Source organism: Myotis daubentonii, chromosome 4 (assembly GCF_963259705.1).
Source record: "Myotis daubentonii chromosome 4, mMyoDau2.1, whole genome shotgun sequence".
NCBI classification, from domain to species: domain Eukaryota; kingdom Metazoa; phylum Chordata; class Mammalia; order Chiroptera; family Vespertilionidae; genus Myotis; species Myotis daubentonii.
Window position 1 is genome coordinate 52,111,057 of NC_081843.1, and position 26,410 is coordinate 52,137,466.

The 26,410-nt window shown below is 37.5% G+C and overlaps 1 protein-coding gene across 4 annotated transcripts in view; it reads right to left on the reverse strand.

The window, feature by feature from the left end:
- MAN2A1 (mannosidase alpha class 2A member 1) overlaps positions 1–26,410 on the reverse strand; it is a 159,711-nt gene that overhangs the window by 78,149 nt on the left and 55,152 nt on the right. For 3 of the 4 annotated variants that reach the window (XM_059693935.1, XM_059693933.1, XM_059693934.1), the window contains exons 6-8: positions 11,708–11,881; positions 8,886–9,072; positions 5,176–5,353 (exon numbers count right to left, since the gene is read on the reverse strand). In XM_059693935.1, the coding sequence (XP_059549918.1) occupies positions 5,176–5,353; positions 8,886–9,072; positions 11,708–11,881 (539 nt within the window). The remainder of the gene's footprint in view (positions 1–5,175; positions 5,354–8,885; positions 9,073–11,707; positions 11,882–26,410) is intronic. The other variant, XM_059693936.1, reaches the window with a different exon arrangement.

A 26,410-nucleotide genomic window follows, 5' to 3' on the forward strand; every position in this document is an offset into this window, starting at 1 on the left:
TTCAGGAACAGGAGGTCATATTTTGAAAAAGGACTTTATTAGCAGGTAACACAACACTGAATAGAGAAGTACAACACAGTGTCAGGTTGATTGCTCAGATGAATAGGTCTTTCTGACAAATGATTCAAATTTCCAATACATAAATCCATTTTTATAAGAACAAACTATTCTATAAATCAAAAGAAAAGAGAAACATTATATCAGACCTTGTAAACAAATATTAAAACACAGTATTTTTTAGGAATAAACAGAGAATTCAACAGGGAATGTTATCCTTTTAATAGAAAGATGTTAATTTTGTTGTTTCCTATGAGAGAGAGAGAGAGAGAGAGAGAGAGACAGAGAGAGAGAGAGAGAGAGAGAGAGATTAAAAGCTATTTTGATTCAGTGTGGCAGAAAAAGAAAAGTAGTTTAAACAGTGAGTAGCACAGAGCAGAATGGTTAAGAGCACCAAGGAACCTGGATCCAGATGGCATTGGTTTGAATTCTACCTCTAATACTTAATATGTAGCTTTGACCATACTATATAATATCCGTGTCTCTGTGTTACAGCTAATGGAGTTCTAAGTAAAATGCTTACGAATATTGGCATATAATGATGTGAGTTTTAGCTATCATTTCTCCATGCAAATGCAAAATTTCAACTGGAAACACAACAGTGATATTAGTAACTCAAGAATAATTTATTATAATCTTATTGTGATACAGTAAATTTTGTAATAGCAAATCAGATGATTATTTCTAAATTCTTATGTTTACATTAAAGAAAATTAATTTTCAACTGTATTATCCACTTTTATTTTGGCTTCACCAAATACAGTGTCTTAGGCATGTTAGTCTTTTAGGTCTTGGTTTCCTCATCTATAATGGGGATAATTATAGTACCTACCGGAAAATGTTAAGAGAATTAAATAAGTCAAATAATGTGAAGCACTTTAAAAAATTAATAGCAAATAATAAGTACTCACTATGTTTTAGCTAATATTGTAAGTATTATTTCTTCCTTCAATTACTAGGAAGCAGAATATAAGTGTGTGTGTGTGTGTGTGTGTAAAACCATACAAGAAATGAGGGTCACAAATATAAGGAAATACAGCATTACCTTCAGACCCAATAGGTATAGATGACATCAGGGAAGTATACAATGGCAAAATATTAAATAATCTAAATATTTCTAAGTCGTACCTTGCTCATCTAAATAATAAGGGATTTCTATTAGATAACAAAAATCCCTTTCAGTTTCAAATTTTAGGAAACCATGGCATACTATAGAGTTACTAGTAACAACTGACTATACCTTTTAAAAAGATTTAATTTTATTAGCCAGGATGAAAATACTTCCTACTTTGTATTTCCCAGAGAAAAGTTGAAGTAAGTGGCCTAGTAGGCTTTCTCACAAACCTATTTCGGCCTTTAAGAGCTGAAATATAATCCTCTATGCTAGAGTAGTTTCAGAAGAAAATATTTAAAGTAAGTTTTTCTATACAGTCTCTTGGCAGCTCAAATAAAGCAAACATTTGGGACATCTAAAAATATAACCAAAAATATAATTAAATGATTTTTAAATTAAAAAGCAAAATTTTAATCTTAAACATAATCTTAATCTTAACTCCTATATCAGGACATCATATATGGAAAATTAGATAAATTGTTAAATAAATGTTGATGGATAGCAAACTAGCTCTCTTGGCTAGTACAATGTCAATTTTTTAGCTATTCAATTACTCCTGTTTTTCCTTTCATTAAAAGAAAATAATAAACATGTTTTCAGCTTAGGCAAAGTAATTTTAAATATCGCACTGAGAACAGACATAGCTTCATAAACTATAGAGAAAAAAAGGTTTGTTTAAAGATATAGAAGGACAGTCAAAGCTGTCAGGACTTGAGGGACAAAATTTTTGGAAAGAAAGGAAGTGCATCAAGGTTACTGGATACCAGGCTAAAACTCAAAAGCCAATCGCTTTTTTATACACGAAATATACCATGTTCATGGATTAGATGTCCTAATATTTGTAAAGAAGTTAACTGCACTCAAATTGATCCATAGATTGAATGTAATCCTAATCAAAGTCCCAACTTTTTTATATAGAAATTTAACAGTTGGTCCTCCTTAGCCTACATAAAACTTCAAAGAACTAAGAATAATCAATGCAATCTTAATGAGAACAAAATTAGAAGACACCCCAGCAGATAATAAAATCTATAAAGCTGTCGTAATTAGTATGAGATTAGTCAAATAGATAAAATCGAATGAATAGAGAGGTTAGATACAGATCCATAGGAATGAAGTCAGGCTCATCATTAATGTCAAAGATGCTGCTGCAGTGCAGTGAGAAAATTATACTTTTTTCAATAAATAATGCTGGATATCCATATGGGCAAATGTGTATCTTGATCCCTATCCTCACATGACTCACAATAATCAATTCCAAATGGAACTAAAAGTGGAAGGTAAACCAATAAAGGTTCTAGAGGACATCTTCGTAAGAACTGTATTTTCATGATGATCGAGTCAACAAAAAATTCTTAAACAGAACATAGCACTAACCATAAAAGAAAATACTGTAATATTAGATTTAATTAAAATTAAGAATTTCTGTTAATCAAAAGACAGCACGAATTAAACACAGACTACATAAGGGGAGATAATATAGGCATAACTTTTATCTGAAATAAGACTCAATCCAAAATACATAAAGGAACCATAAATGGTTAGAAATAGACAGACAAACCAATTTAAGAGGGAAAAAAAATCATCAAAAAAGTTAAATAGGCATTTCATAAAGGAAGGTACCCAAGTGGCAATAAATTATGAGAAGAGGGTCAGCTCAACCTCATTAACCATAGGGAAATACAAAATAAAATCATCACATCTGTCATAAAGGATAAAAGTGAAAAATAAATCCTGACAATACAAAGTCTGAGTAAGGAAGTGGAGCAACTGAAACAATCATACAATGCAACAGCTCATATATCTATTCTGTAATATTGTTTGGCAATATCTAATTAAAGCTAAACATGTACATAATTAATAACCAAAAAATTCCATCCCATTTTATACCCACAGAAACCCATACACTAAAACATGCATAAAATGTTCAAAGCGTTTTTATTTGTAATAGAAGAAAACCAGAAACAACCCAAATATTCATTAACAATAGAATGACTATATTGTAGTATAGTTATCAAATGGATAGGGATATTATACAGCATTAATAATGAATGAACTACTGCTAAATGCAACAATATGGATGAATCTTACAAACATAATGTGGAACAAAAAACGCTAGATGCAAAATAGCACATGCTTAAGATTTCCTTTTTATAAAATTTAAAAAGAAGCAACACTAATCATGGTGACAGAAGTAAAAATATGGTTACTTTTACAGGAGTTGATAATGATGTGGAGAATTCCTGAGAGAATGCCAGGGTGCTATAAATGTTCTACCTCTTGATCTGGATGATGGTTACATGGAGGTTTTTAAACTTAAAAAAATTCTCTGCATACTTTTGGTTTTTGCAATTCTATGCATGTGATGTTTCAATCTTAAAAATTATTTTAAAAAATTGCTCTAGTGTGCAAACAAAGGAGGAAATAGGTAAAATACCAAAATTAGGATTTAATTCTTCAGAGTCAGCCAGCAGAACCTTTTATGGAGTTCAAAACCATTCCCCAGGAAAATATATTTAGAGATAAGATACCAACATACATACGTGGCCCTCTAATCAAATGTACATGTGTGAGCTTAATCTTTGAGAATATTACAGAGATGATTTAAACAGAATCCTGATGCTCAGAGATCATAATCTGGTAGAAATTCAGTTGTGAGTACCTTGAATAAACTTGGTATTTAAGTTTATTTATCTATGTGATATTATTTAAATTTACTTAATAAACCTGAATTCTCACTACATAAAATGTGGTCCATTGTCAGCCTTTAAATTTCTTACACAGTAATATCACTTCCCTGGTACAGTATTTTCACAGATTTTCTATTGTCTGAAAAGTTAATATGTGAATATAATAAACATGTTGGATAAATAATTTTCTCATAAAGAGTCTATTATATGACTAGTTTGAATCTTGACTCACACAAAGAATCTGTTAAATGTTTTTATGAAATCAGGAAAACTTGAATCTATTATTGAATTGTTGCTAATTTTTTAGATGTGATAATAGTTTTATGATTCTATTTTTATTTTATTTTTTAAAATATATTTTTATTGATTTCAGAGAGGGAGAAAGAGAGAGAGAGAGAGAGATAGAAACATCAATGATGAGAGAGAATCATTGATTGGTTGCCCCCTGCACACTCCCTACTGGGATCAAGCCCACAACCCGGGCATGTACCTTTGACCAGAATCAAATCTGTGACCCTTCAGTCCACAGGCCGATGCTCTATCCACTGAACCAAACCAGCTAGGGCAATGATTCTATTTTTAAACAGAGTCCTTATCATTTAGAGATATACACTGAAATGGTTATAGATGAAACTACATGACATCTGAAATTTGCTCCAAAATAATCCCAGGGACAGGGAGATGACAGTGGGTCATAGCTGAAATGAAAGTGACAGTGATGTCGAGTTGATGAATGTTGTAGCTAATGAATGGATTGCAGAGTGGTGGGGATGTATTTGTATTATTTTCAAAACTTTAGGATACATTTTAAATTTTCTACACCAAAAAAAAGCAAGGACTATAATCAAATGATTAATTTTGGATGTCTTCTCATCTAAGAAAATGCTAATGTATTCTCTGGACACAAGACATTTGCTTGCAAAATTCATGACATGTTCACCTGCACCTGCCTGTCACACCACTAAATCACAAGGATGCCATTGTCAGAGAGAAACAATAACCTGTCAATGCTGGTAGACAAACAGAACATCATTAAAATACGAACATCACAACTTAGTAGGTGCATGTTTTCAACCACATAGAAGTAATCGCCCTCTAATCTTCATGGAGTGATAGAAAATGGAAAACCCTGGAAATGGCACTAGGGTATCAGGTAATTTTCCTCTTCATGAATTACAATTTACATAAGAACTACATATTGTAAGAAATACTACATCGCGGGACAAAGAAACTAAGGCTATTGTGTTTTAGCTTCATTTAATAATGAAGGCTCAACTTCAAAGACAGTATCATGAGTAAATTTTTTCTCATTACCTTAACATTATACCGAGGTTGAGAATTCATATAATCAAAAAGCATCTGATAATTCTTGAACTGATGATCCCATTCCGTGCGTTCAACATAGCGGAAATCATCTCCTAGTGGGGCCAGGAGCACTGTAGTGCGGAAAAGTTTTGACTTCTTTCGGTACTGATCCAGAAGCATCTCAGCCCTACAGAAGTAAAAAGGGAAAATATTAATAGTATTAAGGAATAAACTATGGGACAACTCATTAAAAAGTATTATATCAAAAGAAATGGTCTATTTTACCTATCTCCTAGGTTAGTATAATTTAAGGGGCAGATGTGTTTAAACTACCACACTAATTTTCATTACCCACTTAAAATATTCATATGTTCTTATCAGATGTAAAAACTCCTCATAGAAATAAAGTCATATAATTACATTGGCATATAATTACTGGGGCATCAATGCCCTGCAAAGGCCAGCCATAGATATGGGATCCCAGATAGCTGTGTTTTAAAATAATGTAGTCCAAAGGGGACATATGTAATACTTTCAACAATAAAGATTTAAAAAATAAATCACATAACAAATTATCAGGAAAAAAAATAAAATTATGTAGTCTAGGAAGACAATAGGATTTCTCATCTATAAGAACTTTGATAGTAATATCTCTTTCTCTAATTTAACCTAAAATTGCCAGATTAAACATTAAAAAGTGTATTTTGAATGAAACCAATTATCGAGCCATATTTCCTTTCTAAAGGAAAAACATCAATTCAGTTAACACCTGCCATCAATAACCTGAGTATTATTTTCCATGCTGTCTTCAATACTGAACAACAGATAAAGCTTAAGACTTGAGTGAGCTGTTTTGGTTTCTACCTCCCTGGGCTCTAGCCCATGACTCAAAAAGTCAGTTAACCACAATTCACTATGTTTTATATTTCATATTCTAGTATTCTGCAGAAAACCCTTTGGAAAATGCTGAACTGGGTACCATTTGAGGAAGTCTGAAAATACAAATTAAGACACGGGCTTATGAAAAGGAAATTAAACAAGCAGATGAACCAGAGTAGTTCTCCACGTTTATAATACCAAAGCTCAAGAAATTAATGCTAAATTACAAATATGCTTTTTTACCCAGTATTTCAATTTTCACTTCAAGAATTATCCAGAAGTAAATTCCAATTCACAATATAAAAACTTATGAAATAAACTCAAATAACATCAATGATAGAAAGAAGCATTTTATAGAAATTATGAAAAACCATTTAACTAAATTGAGAATCTCAAATGATTTCTTTACCTTGATACTCAGAAATTGCTTTACAAGTATTAAATTATTAACCAAATTTTAATAACTTGATAAAACATAACCATAATGTTCATAGATAAAACAATGCTTAGTTTTCTGAGATTAGCATTACTTGAGTACTTATTTTTTACAACTAATTTACTAATATTCCAAGTTTACCAAAAACAATTTTAGATTACTCACAATTAAAAAATACATCCAAAATAATCACATTGAAAGAAATAAGAGACTAAAACAAATATATAACTCACAAATATATGATATACTATGATTGACCATTCAACCAGATCCTTCAGTCACAGCATAAAAAAAGGATATGTGATTTTTAATGCATTCCAAGGTTTACGACCATAGGTGTACATGTGTAAAACACATAAAAGGAAAGGAATCAGGAACACTAATGATGTGTCTTTTCCATTCAGCAACTATCCTAACTTTCAAGCTTCTGCTCAGAAAGTGTCAACGATAGGAAAGCCCAGGAACCAGCCTATACCAGCTGGCAGAGTGGATACTCACTAAATATATGGTAAACTAATGACAAATGAATTGACCAACATCACATTTGAAGATGTGCAGCTGCAATTTGCTCCTCACTTTTTCTACCAGGAATGAATGTCAACTAAACTAGAATAAAGAGAAAAAAAAATCCTGCAACATTCCATCTGACATGTAAATCATCATCACATGTAAAATACATGGCACTAAACCAAAAATTGAACTCAATGAAGAATGGCATTTCTTTATTTTCAAAGTAAAGGAACCTGCTCAACTGAATGTATCAAATGTGTCACCTGTATATTATAATTAAACTTCATTTTATTTAGGGTATTAGAAAGTCAAATACCACTAAGCTGGGTTGTCTGTGTTTGATTTCCATCACAAAGTCAAAAGGAAGGTAATATTTGAATGTGAAATAACCAACAGGTTTAAGATTTCAAGATTTATAAGAATTTTTAAATCTACATAAATATTATATAGATACATTCATCTATATGAACCCAGGTATCTGGAAACTACTTTCAGAATCACTGGAACTGAATGAGCACAAGGTGTGTTCCTGAAGGGTTAGAGAACACAATAAAAGGATTACACAAAATGCCTCTCAGGTATTCTCAGCACCACCGAAAAAAGAAAAAGAAGGGGCTCATAATAGCTATGGGTGCACTTGGACTCTACAACTGCTATACCCTTCAAGTAATTCCCCATCCCTGACCACCTGAGCTGAGAGGACTATTGTAAATACCTGATTCAATGACACAGAGCTGTTTCTGAAGTAGACAGGCAAGGCACCCCTGGCCCCACCTCCTCTCCCTACATAATATACTGAACTATTTTCTCATGCCTAATCAGCCTAACCCCTGAAAGTAGGCTGTTCAATGGTTCTCACTGCTGTAGGAACCAAGAAAATGAATCAAGGTTAATCTCTAATCTTAGATAGTTTCTCAAAACAACTATGAAAGTCAGATTTTGATGGAAAGGATCCATGGCTTGAAGGAGGCTGTCATGCTAAATATTTTTATATTTGCCAGAGAGAGAGGTTCACACTGGGACCACAAGGACTTGCTCAAGGCAAAGAAACACAATCTCACCTTCCTCCTCACACACATTTAAAATGTAATTTTTAAACATACATTTTCCAGAGCACAGTACAAAGATCTTACTTTATTTAAAAGGCTGTATTATTTTTTTTTGGCAGAGTTGAGTGGTTTATATTATAACACAACATTTCATTTTAATTTATTATATGCCACTAATTTTTAGTGGAGAAATTAAATTTTAAAAGCATCAAAATAAGACCTATGGAGAACTTATTTATTAACCCCATAATTAGCAAAATTTTCTTTAAAATATGTTCAATCCTTTGATATTTATTTAAATATCTTTAAGTATAAATATTTCTAATTAAGTTTTCTATAATTCAAAAACATCACAAAGGTGCAGAGATGTATATGGATCAGGGCTGGGCAGCATTCACTAGTATTGAAATTGTTATTAAGGGAACAAATAATTACACTTTTATTTGTTCCATTTCAATAAATGTGTTTTTGCAGTTGGGTTGCTTTTCTTACCAATTTATACAATAGGGACCAGAAGTTTTATTATCAACAAAAGTACTAGTATATGAAATCAATTAAATACAGTAGAAGGCTTTTATAAGGAGGGTAAAGGAGATGGTAATAACAGTTCATTATAGGTTATCTATTGTATATTGATCTACTATTGTTCACTTTCCATTAAGTTGTAAAACAGAACAGGCATCGTCAAGGCTCTGGGATTTTTGAGTTGCTTTAATTTGGTTTGAATGAATACCATGAATGAGGACAATGTTGGCTACTAAAGCCCATTTATTCAACCCTTCAGCAACAAGCAACGAATGCTTGCTTGTTCAAGATGTTGTTTATGAAATGCATTATTTTCATACCTGTTTTGGACATTTCCAAGATTTATTGTTTCTGGGGGGACTCCCCAGGGACAACCAAATCTGCCTCCAGGAAGCCGTTTAAAATCAAACTGGCAGCATATTTTAGGATCAGGTCCGCAAGTGTGAGGGATGTCATAGCTGTAGAAGGGCATCATGTGGCAAAAAATATCTGTGATAGATCCCAGATCTAAAATAAAGAGTCAACAGACAAACCTGCATTTATAAACTTTGTTTTCCCAAAACTGTAAAAAATGCCAGTACTTTATACTTATATAATGCAAGCTCTGCCCTAAATCAACTCCTTCAACTACTTGTACATATACCCCAGCAGTACTGAATGACCACCAGCCTAAAGGAAGAGACTCATACCTCAGTCTCTATTTACCTCTTATATCTACACTTAGCAGATACAGAAGAGCACCACCATGAACTAGCATTTGCTGGCCTGGATGATACAAATGAAGCAGAAGCAAAATTTTAACTAGTTCATCCAACATTATGGCCATGTCCATCCCTGGCTGCCAGCTCCTGACACATCTCTTCCCACCTCGGGTAACAGAGAGACCATTAGCTGCAGAGGCTGAATGTGGAGATAGGAAGTAAAAGGGGGAACAGAAATAACAAAGAAAGGGGGGGGGGGGGTAGTTATGAGAATACTGGGCAAATTCCTATCCACTTCTCCAGTAAGAAGTGCAACCAGGAGAATTAGTGAAGTCCTTCCAAAGCTCACCAATAAAGAGCCAATGGGACTTTTCACCCAGAAGGGAAAGGAGCAGTAATTTTCAAAAACAAAACAAACAAAACAAAAAAGATATGGAGAACAAACACTCAAACATTGATTCCTGATGCAGAATTGTTTATAATTAAAATGTTAATGCCAGCAAGGTGTTGATGTAATTGCCCTTGAGTTCAGAAGCCCACCCAGGGAGATTGAGGAGTTAAAAGTGGTTATATTTGCATGAGCCTGATGGGTGGCTAGTTCTCCCCCTTTAGTTAGGTATGGATTTCTGTTTTCAGAAATGGGTATATGTTGCTTTCATAATATAGACAAAAGAAAGCAACATTTACATTTTAAAAAGGAAAATCACTGCTCATTAAGAACCAGAACACACAAAGAAGCTCAATTTAATTCTAAAATATAATTTTAAAGCAGCACATTCAACTCTACCAGATAATTCCTAAAATATTTCAGTTTTACCTCACACTCCATTTAGCTTAAATAATTGCTAATTATTTTCCAAATTTCAAGCTGTTATAATCTGTATTAATTCTGTGTTGTCAGTCCTTTCACTGAATCACATCTTGTGACACCATGGATGTTGGTCACTAATGCTTGCTATCTGCACAGAGGTTGTCCCAAGTCTCAGAACTGATGGAACTTCCCTCTTTCTCCTAGGATCAAGGATATATTCACCCCACTCTTTCTTCTCACACCATACTATTTAGCAGCCCATTTACACGTTTTCTTTTATCTGCTGCATTTGGTGTTGTTTGTTTTTATCAAAATAGACCATAATTTCCTTATAGAAAAGGATGTTTTTTAAACTTTCTCCAAGCAAGTTTAACTACATAATAGTGCTCACTAATTTCCTATTGACTAATATTTACAGGCAATTGGCATGTATGCAATAGTTTAAGTAGGGCTCCTTCAATTACTAATTCTTTTTTAGAAAAATGAATATGCTCCTTTGCATTTGATCAAACTCCCTACAAGTTCTTGTTTTCTCTACAGATTTAATTTTCCAAAATAAAAAAGTATATAGTTAATTATTTCCTTATTGAAACACAGCAGTACATACAAGAAAGTTACTATCTAGATTTACAAATGATTTTTCTGAAACACTTAAGTGGGGGTCTAGATTACACTGGGAAGCAAGTATGCTATAATGCAGTAATTTCTGAACATTGCTTTAGCAACTAAATACTTTTTCAGATGAAATCTGACTAAGAACTCTGTAGTGGGAAGGCAGTATATGCTGCAGGTTAGGAGTTTAGGCTTCAGAACTGATTCAAATCTTATCTCTGTACCTACTTCCTGCATGACTTTTGGAAAGTGGCTTCACATCTCTAAGCCACCATTTCTTCACTATACAAAAGGGATAATAATAGACCCTAATTTAAAGAATTATTTTGAAGATCTAATGAAAAAGTTAATATAATGCACATGACACAATGCATGACCCCAAATAAAGACTCAATAAATATAAAATAAACTTAAAAATAAGATGTTCTAAATTTTAAATGGGGGTGGGAAAGACAAAGGCCTACAAAGAGACCTAAATCTTGTCTCCTTTCACCCAACAAAGAGCTGCAAAAGTATCTCCCTAGAACGTGTGAGTGCCCATAAAACACAGTAAGAAAACAAGCAATATAGGTAATACGAGAGCTGATCTAGGAGGATAGTATTAAGGTTTTAAAAGGCAGTTCTTACTAGATGCAGAGACAGGAGAGAGAAAGAAATACTAGCTGAATATGAGATAAGTGACTTGGTATTAGTTGTAATGCATGTTCAATTGTGATTAAAAAAAAAGGTGCTTTTAAAAATAGAAGTGAAAACATGATTTGCAATTCAAATTCCTTCTATTTATTTATTTTCTTTATGCATAAAAAAGAACCTACAATGTTCTATAGATAAATATCTCCACCATTGCTTAAAAGAATTTCCACACAAGTACTCTGTAGAAATAAGAATGTGTATTTCAGGCAACCTGATTTTCAAGACTGGCACTCTGAATAAAATCCATTATGGCAGGAGTTCATAACCCTTGTGAAATAACATCTAGGTCAAGTGAGCTCTTCAACTTTCATCAAACCCTACATACCCCAATTCTGTCTCCAAAAAAACTCCAGTGTTTTATGCAACGCAAAATGCTTCTTAACTGCATAATGAACTCTCTGGATAAGCATGTGAGAAAATCCAGCACGTTTTAGAAGATAAGCCATTGTTGGTGAATGTCCAAAAGGATCAATAGCCCAACCAGACCGAGGTTTCACTCCTGTTGAAAAAGAAAATAAGCATTATTTTGTTTTAAGTTAAATGAAATAAAAAGAGATCACAGCACATTAAGATCCAGAGTTCCATGGTCTCCCAGATGCTAAGACAAAGGAACTGCCCAGCATTACCCATTAGGAACATTTCCAACAGGTCTCTCTGAAGGGAGGATTCTGCCACTGCCATGCCCTTGCAGGCTGGGGAAGCAAACTGGAAGTTAATCAGTTGGAGCAGAAATAAGCACTCTGTTGTCTTATAGGTAGAGAACTATTGCCATTCAATGCAGCTAGAGAAACAAACAGAATTAAGTCCTCTCTCTAGGATCTCACATTCCTGTCATTGTGAAGCTGGATAACCCAGCAATGTGCTGTTATATAATAAAGATAAGTAAGCTAACTCATTTCAACTTGTACTCCCAAATCCCAACATTAAATATTTAGGCCGTTTTTATACTTTACAACTGCTCCAAATCATCTTATTATACAGTGGCAGGACTGACCAAAATAATTTAAGATTTAATGTTTTATTAAATCTTAAGGGCTTTTTTGCATTAAATTTTTTTCAATTAGTTTACTAGTACTTTCAAGATTTTTCTGTGTATTAATTTTAGATGTACAACATAATGATTACACAATAATGTACTTTAGAGTGATACTCCAATATTTCAAAAACCCACCTGGCCCCATACATAGTTATTATGATACTAGGGGCCCGGTGCACGAAATTCGTGCACTGGGTGTGTGTGGGGGGGGAGTGTCCCTCAGCCCAGCCTGCCCCCTCTCACATACTGGGAGCCCTCAGGCATTGACCCCCATCACCCTCCAATCGCAGGATCGGCCCCTTGCCCAGGCCTGACGCCTCTGGCCTAGGCATCCGGCCCGGGCAGCGGGGACCCGCAGCTGCAGCGGCCCCACGATCGTGGGCTTTGCTTTAGGCCCAGGCAAGGGACCCCTAGCTCCCGGGACTGCCAGCTTCGACCGTGCCCAGCTCCCATCGCTGGCTCCACCCCTACTTCCTGCTATCACTGGCCAGGGCGGAAAAGGCGCCTGATTCTCCGATCATGGCTGGGGGATAGGGCAAAGGCGGCCCCAGGGCTGCCTTTGCCCTGCCCCCCAGCTCTTAGCTCCCCCCTGGGTTTCCGATCACTGTCAGTGGCAGGGGGCTTCTTCCTGCTTTCCCTTTGGCCTCCCTGCATTGTGCCTACATATGCAAATTAACCGCCATCTTGTTGTCAGTTAACTGCCAATCTTAGTTGTCAGTTAACTGCCAATCATAGTTGTCAGTTAACTGCCAATCTTAGTTGTCAGTTAACTGCCAATCTTAGTTGTCAGTTAACTGCCAATCTTAGTTGTCAGTTAATTTGCATATAGCCCTGATTAGCCAATGAAAACGGTAGCTCGTACGCCAATTACCATTTTCTCTTTTATTAGTGTTGATTATTGACTATATTTCCCATGCTGTAATTTACAACTCAAACTATTCTATAACTACCAATTTGTACTTTTTAATCCTTTCACCTTTTTCATTCAGTCTCCCAACCCCCTTCCCTCTATCAATAGTCAGTCTGTTCTCTCTGTTTTTGATGCTGGTGCTTTAGATGTCACTGGAATTTTTCACATATGACTGCCACCAATATTAAGAGCCATCGACTAAAGATCTCAACTTCAGAGGATAAAAAGTAAAATAAATAAATAAATGTTCCAATTAGAATTGGTGAAATAAATTATCTGCAGGTATTATACATATCTGATCAGTTATTTATTCAGGTTTCTTAAAGGCAGCTTCTACATACAATCTATAAATCAATGTAACTAATATTACTGTGTGTATTTTTTCACATTCCTGTCTAGCACCTGTTTAGCACCTTCCATATATTTAAGACTAAGAGGCCCTAGAATTACAAAAATGAATTAATCTTAGTTCTGACTCTAGTTTCAGGCACTATCATGCAAATAGGTGTAACACAGAATAACAGAAAAGACAGCAGTGGAAAGACCTCTATAGAACAACTAGAGGCCCGATGCATGAAATTCATGCCCTGGGGGGTGTCCCTCAGCCCAGCCTGTGCCCTCTCACTGTCTGAGACATGTAGGGGGATGTCCACCTGCCGGCTTAGGCCAGATCGCCCACCAGGGATCCTGCAGTCAGACATCCTTCTCACAGTCTGGGGCTCTCACAGTCCAGGACCCCTTGCTCCTTACCTCCCTGCCTGCAGCGGAGGCAGGAGAGGCTTTCACCACCGCCGCTGTGCTTGCCAGCCATGAGCCTGGCTTCTGGCTGAGCAGTGCTGTGTTGAATGTCTTTCCCAATGGTCAGTGCACATCTTAGCGACCAGTCATTCTATTGTTCGGTCAATTTGCATATTAGGGTTTTATTATATTGGATACTGGAAATGAACACCAAGATGGGAACCCAGCAAATGAGACTGAAAAGGAAAAGTCAGAACTCTCAGAGGACCAAGAGTATGTGTCAGAACTTAAAAAACTGACCCCATAAGATTTGTGTATTTCATATGTAATTTACTTCCAAAAACTGTAAAGAAATTTTGAACTCTGCTTAGCAATTTATTGGTGTGTGGCAGTATTGGTTCAACAATTCTGAAATTACCTTTCATGTATTCAAAGAGTAAACAAATTAGGATGAGGAGGCCAGAATTTTTACTGTTATGAAAGAGGAATATAAACATGTATATGGGAGACTGGAATGCACCCTATGATATTGAATTAAAACAGGAACTATCAGTACTAACTTAGGGTTTTAAATACAAATGTATGTGCACACACTTCCTTGCTCTGTACACTACATGGGCCTAGAAGAAGTTAACACCTCAGTGCCAATGAGCACACTATAGCTTCCAGGTATGGGTCTCTAAATACCATGCTCTATTAAAACTTAAAGAAATGGCTTATTCCAGGGCTGAGGCTGGGAAGTACAAAGTAAGCCTGGAAAATACTTTTTTTTCTTTTTTTAAATCTTTATTGTTCATATTATTACAGATGTCTCTCTTTTTCGCCCCCATAGCTCCCCTCCACCCAGTTCCCACCCAACCCCAGGCCCTCGCCACCCCACTGTCCGGGTCCATAGGTACTGCATACATGCATATAAGATCTTTGTCCAATCTCTTCTTGCACCCCCCACATCCACTTCCCCCTGAGAATTGTCAGTCTGCTCCATTTCCATGCCCCTGATTCTATTCCATTCACCAGTTTATTCTGTTGACCATTTTTTTTTATTCATTTGATTTTAGATTCACTTGATAGATATGTATTTGTTGTCACTTTATTGTTCATAATTTTTTACCTTTACCCTTTACTTCTTCTTCCTCTTCTTAAAGAATATCCTTCAGGCATTTCATTTAATACTGGTTTGGTGGTGGTGAACTCCTTTAGCTTTTTCTTGTCTGTGAAGATCTTTATCTGACCTTCAATTCTAAATAACAGCTTGGCTGGGTAGAGTAATCTTGGCTGTAGGTTCTTGCTATTCATCACTTTGAATATTTCTTGCCACTCCCTTCTGGCCTGCATAGTTTCTCTTGAGAAATCAGCTGACAGTCGTATGGGTACTCCCTTGTAGGTAACATGTTTTTTCTTGCTGCTTTTAAGATTCTCTCTTTGTCTCTTGCCCTTGGCATTTTAATTATGATGTGTCTTGGTGTGGTCCTCTTTGGATTCCTCGTTTGGGATTCTCTGTGCTTCCTGGACTTGTAATCTATTCCTTTCACCAGGTCAGGGAAGTTTGCTGTCATTATTTCTTCAAATAGGTTTTCAATATCTTGATCTCTCTCTTCTTCTGGAACCCCCATAATTTGAATGTTGGTATGCTTGAAGTTGTCCCAGAGGTTCCTTACACTATCTTCAGATTTTTGGATTTTTTTTTTTTTTTTTTTTGCTCTTCCAGTTGGGTGTTTTTTGCCTCCTCATATTTCAAATCTTTGACTTGATTCATGGGATCCTCTAGTCTACTGTTGAATCTCTGTATATTATTCTTTATTTCAGTCAGTGTATGCTTAATTTCTCACTGGTCCTTTTTCCATTTTTTTTTTGGCATTCTAAGATCCTTGAAGGTCTCACTAAGTTCCTTGGACGTTTTTAGAAGATTCTTGAGTAACCTTATAACTGTGGTTTTGAACTCTATATCCAGTAGTTTGCTTTCTTCCATTTCTTTCATTTGTGACACGTTTCCTTGTCTCTGCATTTTGGCTGCTTCTCTGTGTTTGTATCTATGTATTGGGTAGCTGCTCAGTCTCCTTGAGTTGATAGAGTAGCCTTGTGTAGTAGGTGTCCTATAGGGCGAGTGGCTCAGCCTTCCTAATCACCTGAAGTGGACAGTCTTGGTGCACCTCTTTGTGGGCTGTGTGCAGTCTTGTTGTAGTTGAGCCTGGACTGCTATTGGTATCACTGGGAGGAATTAACCTCCAAGCCAATTGGCTGTGAGGACCAGCTGAATCTACAATGGAAGAGCTGCTGTGCAGGAGACACCCTTATGGGGCAGGACTTGTTTCAGTGGGGCTTTGGTGCTCACTGAGTCTGCGCCTTGAGTGTGTCCCTTAGGGATGTGATGAGTTGTAATCTGGTATGGTCTCACACTGACCATTGGGTACACTGGCTCTTGGATCTCCAAGGAAGTGCAAAGTTAGCCACTGCCTGGGGCCACCCAGCGGGAGCTACAGAGAGATCTGCAGATTCCTCCTTTTTGTATGGGGTTTGGAAGTGCCAGTTGGGGCCCAGTTGTGAAGCAAGGCAGGCTGCTGTTGGTGCTGGCCTTAGGCCTTCTTTTGATAGCTTTGGGGCTCCCTGAGCCAGCTGCAGCTTGTTTTAGGCGGAGAAAGGATAGGCCATTCATATGCAAAAGCCTCTGCGCACAGCTTGGGTGGGGTTGTAAACTGGGTAGGGTGGGGTCTCAGGGAATTGCCAGAGTGGAGCAAACAGCAATGGCTGCCAGTCAGCCTTGCGCCAGGTAGGTCCCAGCACAGGAACAATGACCATTGTGAGCACCTCCCTCTGGAAGAAAGCTTCCCCGTGTTCCTGCCGTGATGCCGGATTGTCCAGTTTCTCCCTATGTGTGTCTGGGTCCCCGAGAACTTGCCCAGCACTAAAGCTCAGAGCAAGTGGGAGCTTGTATCTCCCTCCTGATTAAAAAAAGCGGCATACCTGGGTACCAGACCAGCCCGTTCTGCACCTTCACACCTCCTACTAGTCTCAGTGTGCTTTCATCATTACCTCTCTAGTTGCAGTACTTCCACTTAGCCAGCTTTCCTGTGGTTCTGGATGATAGCTGTTCTGTATTTTAGTTGTAATTTTGACATGGTGGTAAGAGGCAGCAAGTATAGGCGTTTATCTATGGCGCCATTTTGGTTCTCCTCTTGGAACATCTTTTTGTGCCACAAATTAAAGAACTGGTCAAAGAATCCTGGGGACATATTAAAATAACTCAGGAGACAGCTTGGTTAAGCTGGGAGCAAAATAAGAAAAGTCTAAAGGAGTCTCCAAAGGGACAGGATAGACCCTTGGATGAAATTCACCTGCTTCTATTCCTTGTGATCCAAGTCTAAGCTGGGCATGGCAGATACTTGGCAGACACAAGGTCACAGTAAATCTTCATGACCTTGAGTTAGAAAATATTTTCTTAAATATAACATCAAAAACGTAAGTGATTAAAGCAAAAATTCATAGAATGGATTTCATCCTAATTGAAACCTTTGTTCATCAAAGGACCCCTTCAAGAAACTGAAATGACAACCCACAGAATGAAAAAAATAACTTGCAAATCATTATCCAACAAGAAACTTGTATAAAGAATATATAAAGAACTTTTCCAAGTCAACAAGAAAAAGACCAAAAAAATTTTTTTTCTTATTGTTTAAAGTATTACATATGTCTCCTTTTCCCCCCATTGACCTCTCCCCAGCTGGTCGCACCCTCCAGCACACGCCCTCACACCCCTACGGTCTGTGTCCATGAGTTATGCTTATAAGCATGCATACGAGTCCTTTGATTGATCTCTTACCCCCTCCCACACTTGCCTTCCCTCTGAGGGAAGTGCAATGCTTCTCTGCCTCTGGATCTATTTTTATTCATCAATTTATGTTCTTTATTATATTCCACAAATGAGTGAGATCATGTGATATTTATCTTTCTCTGACTGGCTTATTTAGCTTAGCATAATGTTCTACAGGTCCATCCATGCTGTTGCAAATGATGAGAGTTCCTTCTTTTTCACAGAAGGGTAGTATTCCATTGTGTAGATGTATCACATTTTTTTAATCCACTCATCTGGTGATGGGCACTTAGGCTGTTTCCAAATCTTAGCTATTATAAACTGTGCTGCTATGAACATAGGGGTGCATATGTCCTTCCTGATTAGTGTTTCTGGTTTCTTGGGATATATTCCTAGAAGTGGGATTACTGGATCAAATTTTTTTGAGGAAACTCCATACTGTTTTCCAGTGGCTGCACCAGTCTGCATTCCCACCAGCAGTGCACGAGTGTTCCTTTTTCTCCACATCCTAACCAGCACTTGTCATTTGTCAATTTGTTGATGATAGCCATTCTTACAGGTGTGAGATGATACCTCATTGTCATTTTCATTTGCATCTCTCTGATGATTGACTTTGAGCATGTTTTCATGTCTCTTGGCCTTCTGTATGTCCTCTTTTGAAGTGCCAATTTAGGTCCTTTGCCAATTTTTTGATTGGATTGTTTATCTTCCTTTTGTTAAGTTGTATGAGTTCCCTATAAATGTTGGAGATTAAACCCTTATCGGTGATAACATTGGCAAATATGTTCTCCCACGCAGTGGGCTCTCTTGTTTTGTTGGTTTCTTTTGCCATGCAGAAGCTTTATATTCTGATGTAGTCCCATTTGTTTATTTTCTCCTTAGTTTCTATTGTCCTAGGAGCTGTATCTGTAAGGATATTGCTATGACAAATGTCTGATAATTTGCGGCCTATGAATTCTTCTAAAATTTTTATGGTTTCTCATCTTACGTTTAAGTCCTTTATCCATTTTAAGTTTATTTTTGTGTATGGTATAAGTTGGTGGTCTAGTTTCATTTTCTTGCATGTATCTGTCCAATATTCACAACACCATTTATTGAAGAGACTGTCTTGATTCCATTGTATGCTCTTGCCTCCTTTGTCAAATTATGAATTGAGCATAAAGGCTTGGGTCGATTTCTGGGTTCTCTATTCTGTTCCATTGGTCTATATGTCTGTTCTTGTGCCAGTACCAGGCAGTTTTGAGAACAGTGGCTTTGTAAAATAGCTTGATATCTGGGATTGGGATCCCTCCAACTTTGTTCTTCTTTCTCAGGACTGCTGTGGCTATTTAGGGTCTTTTTTCATTCCATATGAATTTTTGGAGAGTTTGTTCTAGGTCTGTGAAATATGCCATTGGTATTTTAATAGGAATTACCTTGAATCTGTAGATTGCTTTGGGTAGTATGCAGATTTTAATGATGCTGATTCTACCAATCCATAAACATGGTATATTCTTCCATTTGTTTGTCTTCCTCTATCTCTTTTTTCAACATCCTGTAGTTTTTCAAGTACAGGGCTTTTACCTCCTTAGTTAAGTTTATTCCTAGGTATCTTAATTTTTTGTTGCAGTAGTAAATGGAATTGTTTTTTTTAGTCTCTCTTTCTGTGAGTTCATTATTGGTGTATAAAAATGCCATATATTCTGGGTGTTAATTTTGTATCCTGATATATTGCTGAATTCATTTATTAAGTCTAGTAGTTTTTTGATGGAATTTTTAGGGTTTTCTATGTACAATATTATGTCATCTGCAAATAATGACAGTTTTACTTCTTCTTTTCCAATTTGGATGCCTTTTATTTACTTCTTGTCCAACTTGGATGTCTTCTTGTCTGATCGCTATTTCTAGTACCTCCAGTACTATGTCGAATAGGAGTGGTGAAAATGGGTGAATTTGTTCCTGATCTTAGGGGAAATGGTTTTAGTTTTTGCCCATTGAGTATGATGTTGGTTGTAGGTCTGTCATATAAGGCTTTTATTATGTTGAGGTATGACCCCCCTATTTCCACTTAGCTGAGAATTTTTATCAAGAAAGGGTGTTGGATGTTGTCAAAAGTGTTTTCTGCATCAATTGATATGATTATGTGATTTTTGTCTCTCAATTTGTTTATGTGATGTATAACATTTATTGATTTGTGGATATTGTATCAACTTGCATCCCCGGAATAAATCCCACTTTGTCAAGGTGTATGACCTTTCTAATGTAATGCTGGATCTGATTTGTTAGAATTTTATTGAGGATTTTAGCATCTATGTTCATCAGATATATTGGCCTGTAATTCTCTTTCTTTGTAGTGTCTATCTGGTTTTGGGATTAGGGTAATGCTGGCTTCATAGGAAGAGCTTGGAAGTGTGCCTTCCTCTTGAAATATACAAAGTTATGCAAAGCAAGGGTCTGAATCCAAGAATAATATACCCAGCAAGGCTTTCATTCAAAATTGAAGGTGAAATCAGGAGCTTCACTGACAAAGAAAGGCTAAGGGAGTTTATTACCATCAATGCAAGAAATGCTAAAGGGACTGCTTTAAAAAGAAGAAATAGAAAGGGAAGAAGGAGCATGGCATAAAGAATAAAAATGGCAACAAACAAGTACCTATCAATAATAACCTTATATGTAAAAGGATTAAATGCTCCAATCAAAAGGCACAGGGTAGCTCAGCGGATAAGAAAACATGACCCATATATTTGCTATCTACAAGAGACCCACCTCAGAACAAAGGACTCACACAGAGTGATAGTGAAGGGATGGAAAAAGTTTTCCAGGCAAATGGAAATGAAAAAAACGCTGGGGTAGCGAAACTTATATCTGACAAAATAGACCTCAAATTGAAGGCCATAACAAAGATAAGGAGGACCACTTGATAATATTAAAGGGAGCAATTCAACAAGAGGATATAACTCTGGTAAACATATATGCACTCAGGGTAAACTGGTAAACTAGACCACCAAATACATAAGAAAACTTCTGGAAGATATCAAGGGAGAGATTGACAGTAATACAATCATAGTAGGGGACTTTAATACCCCATTGACATCACTGGATAAATCCTCTAAACAAAAAATCAGCAAAGAAACAGCAATCCTAAATGACTCACTAGATCAGGTGGAACTAATTGGCATGTTCAGAACATTTCACCCCAAAGCTACAGAATATACATTCTTCTCAAGTGTACACAGGACATTTTCAAAGGCAGACCACATATTGGGACACAGGCAAAGTCTCTTCAAATTCAAGAAGACAGAAATATCAAGCATCTTCTCAGATCACAATGATATAAAATTAGAAGTCAACTACAATAAAAACAATGAAAACAATCGAACACTTGGAGGCTAAATAGCATGCTATTAAACAATGATTGGGTTACCAAAGAGATCAAAGAAGAAATAAATAGCATCCTGGAAACAAATGACAATGAAAACACAACAATTCAAAATCTATGGGACATAATGAAAGCAGTCCTGAGAGGGAAGTTCATAGCTCTACAGCCCTACCTCAAAAAACAAGAAAAAATGGTAATAAATTATCTAAACCTACAACTCAAAGAATTAGAAAGAGAACAACAAGAAAAGCCCAGAGTAAGCAGAAGAAAGGAAATAATAAAGATCAGATTGAAAATAAATGACATACAAAAACATTTAATGAAACCAAGATCAATGAAACCAAGAGCTGGTTCTTTGAAAGGATAAACAAGATTGATGAACCTCTAGCCAGGCTCACCAAGAAACAAAGAGAGAGGACCCAAGTAAGCAAAATCAGAAATGAAAGAGGTGAAATAACAACTGATCCCACAGACAAAAAAAAAAAAAAATACTACAAATAACTCTACTTCAAAATACTGGACAACCTAGATGAAATGGTCATATTCCTAGAAAAATACAATCTTCCAAAACTCAAGCAGGGAGAATCAAAAAACATGAAAAGGCCAATATCTACTGATGAAACTGAAGCAGTAATCAAAAAACTTCTAGCAAGCAAAAGCCCTGGTCTGGGGGGCTTCACCGGAGAGTTCTACCAAACATTCAAAGAAGAACTAAAACCTATCCTCCTCAGACTATTCAAAAAAAAATTTTTTTTAAATAGGTAAATCATTTGAATTGGCATTTCTCTGCAGAAGGTATATCAATAGGCAATATACACATGAAAAGATACTTAATATCTTTAGTCTTTAGGAAAATGCAAATCAAAGCCATAATAAAATACCATTTCACACACATTAATATGGCTAAAATAAAAAAGAAGACAATAGCCAATGTTGTTGAAGAGGTGGAGAAATTAGAACCCTTATATTACTGGTGGGAATGTAAAATGGTGCAGCCATTTTGAAAAACAATTAGGAAGCTCTTCAAAATGCTAAACGAAGTTATATGACCCAGTAAATACAATCCTAGGTCTATACCCAAAAAAACGAAAACATATGTCCTCACAAAAACTGAACACAATTGTATAACAGCAACATTATTCATAGCAGTCAAAAAGGGGAATAATCAAAATGTTCAACTGAAGAAAAGATAAATAAATGTGGTGTATTCAAGCAGCAGAATATTCTGCTATGAAAAGGAATGAATCACAATACTTGCTACAGCATGGATGGACCCTGAAAACATAATGCTAAGTGAAAGAAGCCAGTCATAAAGACCATAATGTATGATTCCATTGATGTGAAATGTCCAGAATAGTCAAATCCATATATTTAAAAGGAAATCACTAGTTGACTGGGCCTGAGACAAGGAAGGGAGGAGAGTAAGAAAGTGGTGTGACTATCAGAGTGTAAGTGGTTTCTCTTTGGGATGTTGAAAAAGTCCTAAAAATAGATGGTTGCACAATTCTGTAAATGTACTGAAAACTACTGCACTATGCACTTTAAATAGGTGAATTTTTTAAGTTAAACAATACACGTATAATAAAAAATGTATGCTGAGCACCAGAAGCCAGATCTAAAAGAGTCCATATATATGAAATTCTTAAATAGGCAAAAGTAAAGTACAGTGATAGAAATCAGAGAGCAGCTGGCTGAAGGGGAGAGCTGAGCAGAATGAGGAACTTTCTGGAGTGGGGAAGATGTGGATTAAATGCGTTATGTACATTTGTCAAAACTGAAACTCTACAGTTAAGATTTATATGTTATGCTGCATATAAATTATGTCAATAAAAGCTAAACATAAAGAAAAATCCCGTAAAAACTGAGGTTTAAAAAATGAATATTCTTAGCTTACAATACTCTTGTGGCTTAGAAAATCAAGGGGTATTCAGGTCTACTTCCCAGTTAGTGATTTGCTAAGAAAATCTACAGGACTTGGCACACAGCTACACTCACAGCTATGATTTATTACTGTGAAAGAATACAAAGCTAAATCAGCAAACGGAAAAGGCAAGGGCACAGTCCACAGGAAACCGACACAAGCTTCTAAAAGTCCTCTCCCTGTGCAGTCACACAGGACATATTTAATTCCTTCAGCACCAAACTGTGACAACACCTGAAATACTGTCAACCAAGGAAGCTCTTGAGAGACTCAGTGTCCAACGTTTTCATTGGGATTGGTCAGGTAGGCACCCTCTGCTTAGTATATATTGAGATTATAGACTCCAAGAAGAAAAACAAGTATTTAGCATAAACTACATTGGATTTTACAAATAACTTAAACACAGCAAGCCATTCTTAGCATTTAGGAAATCCAAGCCTCCAGACACCAACCAAGGGCCAACCTTGCAATCAAAACCTTTCTAAGGATAGCAATTTCCGATCTACTATGTTATCTCTTTTCTGCACAGGTATGATATCTTCAACTTACTCTAACAATAACAACAATCACAACAACAATAGGGGAAAAAGAAAAATAATTTAAATATGCTGAAATATTAATAACTGGTGAACATGGTTAAGGAGTTTATGGGAGTACTTTATACCTAGTATTCTTACAATTTTTCAAGTTTGAAATTATTCCAAACTAAAACATAGAGAAAAAAATTAATAGGGATTTTATCTCTACATAGAAAAAAATATAGTATCTAGAAATAACATCAATAAAAACATGTTTGCTTACATACAGGAACTACAAAGTTGTACTGAGAGTTAGTAAATGTTTTGAAAAAATTACATATCGTGCTACAAAATGCAAATATTAGATATCACAAAAATTTCAGTTAGTCCCATGTCCTTTTGAGTCGTAGTGAACATGTGATTTTATTAGTGTAGCGTCCTCTTCCCCACTTCTTGTAATAACAGGACCCTTCCTTTCCCATGGAGGGCCCATCCATTCACATGCTTCAGGTGAGGCTGACCCCACAAACCCCTCGTCCCATGACCATTTCCACCAAACTAGGCCTTGGTGATTTCAGCTGCTATACTTCTGGCCACAGTAACTGGCTCAGAAATAAGCACCTGACTCAAATTGGACCAATTAGGTAAAGTATTAGGAAAAACTCCTCCTGGTTGTTAGACTGTGAAGATGAGTCCTAATTGCCTATGGCCATCTTACCATGGGGTGAGAGCCAGGAGAGGATTGAAACCATGGAAAAAAGAGCAGAGCAAGAGAGAGTGCTCAGACAACATACTTTGAGTCCCCTGGATCCAACCTTACCTGAAGCTACCATATATCTGGAATTCTCAATGATAAAAATAATACTTTTTTTTTAATATCCTTAGATAGTAAATTAGGTTTTTGCCTCTTATGACCAAGTGTGTTAAGTAGCATATAATTAAAATCCCAATGGGATACGTTTGGAAAAAAGTTATTCTAACTATTAAAAATATAGGTAAAAAAATAGATAAAATAGTAGATTAAACAAGGTAGATGACCCTAAAAGACTATATCATGTCTACATAACTCATGAACAAAGAAACAACATAAATTAATAAAATATAAATTATTTGAAAATAATCAGTATTGGGAAAATTCATTATCTACACTAATAAAAGACAAAGATGCTAATTGACAATACCTTCACTATGCCCTAAGCCATGCCCACCAGCCAATCAGAGTGGCTATATGCAAATTAACCCAACCAAGATGGCGGCTGGCGGCCACGGAGCTGGAGCAAGCAGGAGGCTTGGTTGCCCGGGCGATGGAGGAACCCAAGCTTCCCACCTGCCCTGAGCCGGCTGTGGCCCTTCTCATGGCAATAAAGTTTCAATTATAGAAGACAAATAAATCTGATACCTGCTTCCAGCCAGCCTCCCCTGGGAGCTTGGGTGGCTGGGGTTTGTGGCCAGCCTGCAAACAGCCATCAGTCCCTCATCCAGGCTGGTCACACCCTCATGGAGTGAGGGTCCCCGCTGGGGGGCTTAGCCAGCCTGAAAACGGCCCTCAGCCCCCAACCCAAACTGGCCAGGTACCCCAGCAGGACCCCCCACCCTGAAGGGGCTGTGGCCAGCCTGCAAACGGCCCTCAGTCCCTCATCCAGGATGGCCAGGCACTCCAGCGGTGATCCCCACCCTGAAGGGGCTGTGGCCAGCCTGCAAACAGCCATCAGCCACTCATCCAAGCTGGCCACACCCTCATGGGGTGAGGGTCCCTGCTGGAGGGCTTGGCCAGCCTGCAAACTGCCATCAGCCACTCACCCAGGCTGGCCAGGCACCCCAGCAATGACCCCCCGCCCCCCTGAAGGGGCTGTGGCCAGCGTGCAAACAGCCATCAGCCACTCACCCAAGCTGGTCACACCCGCATGGGGTGAAGGTCCCCGCTGGGGGGCTTGGCCAGCCTGAAAATGGCCCTCAGCCCCTTACCCAGGCTGGCCAGGCACCCCAATGGGGAACCCCCCCGAAGGGGATGTGGCCTGCCTGCAAACAGCAATGAGCCCTCACCCAGGCTGGCCAGACACTCCTATCCTATATAATAAAAGGGTAATATGCTAATTGACCCTAACAGCAGAATGACTGGGAATGACTGGTCACTATGACACACTGACCACCAGGGGGCAGATGCTCAATGCAGGAGCTGCCCCCTGGTGGTCAGTGCACTCCCACAGGGGGAGCTCTGCTCAGCCACAAGCCAGGCTGATGGCTGCCTCTTCCACCTCCTCAGCAGCGCTAAGGATGTCCGACTGCAGCTTAGGCCTGCTCCCCGCTGGCAAGTGGACATCCCCCGAGGGCTCCCAGGCTGCCAGAGGATGTCTGACTGCCAGCTTAGGCCCGATTCCCTGGGGAGCAGGCCTAAGCCAGCAAGTGGACATCCCCTGAAGGTCCCAGACTGCGAGAGGACACAGGCTGGGCTGAGGGACCCCCCTGAGTGCACAAATGTTTGTGCACCTGGCCTCTAGTAAAATAAAAGGGTAATATGCAAATTGACCCTAACAGCAGAATGACTGGTAATGACTGGTCCCTATGACACACACTGACCACCAGGGGGCAGATGCTCAATTCAGGAACTGCCCCTGGTGGTCAGTGCACTCCCACAGGGGGAGCTCTGCTCAGCCGCAAGCCAGGCTGACGGCTGCCAGTACAGACATGGTGGTGGGAGCCTCTCCCACCTCCTCAGCAGCGCTAAGGATGTCTGACAGC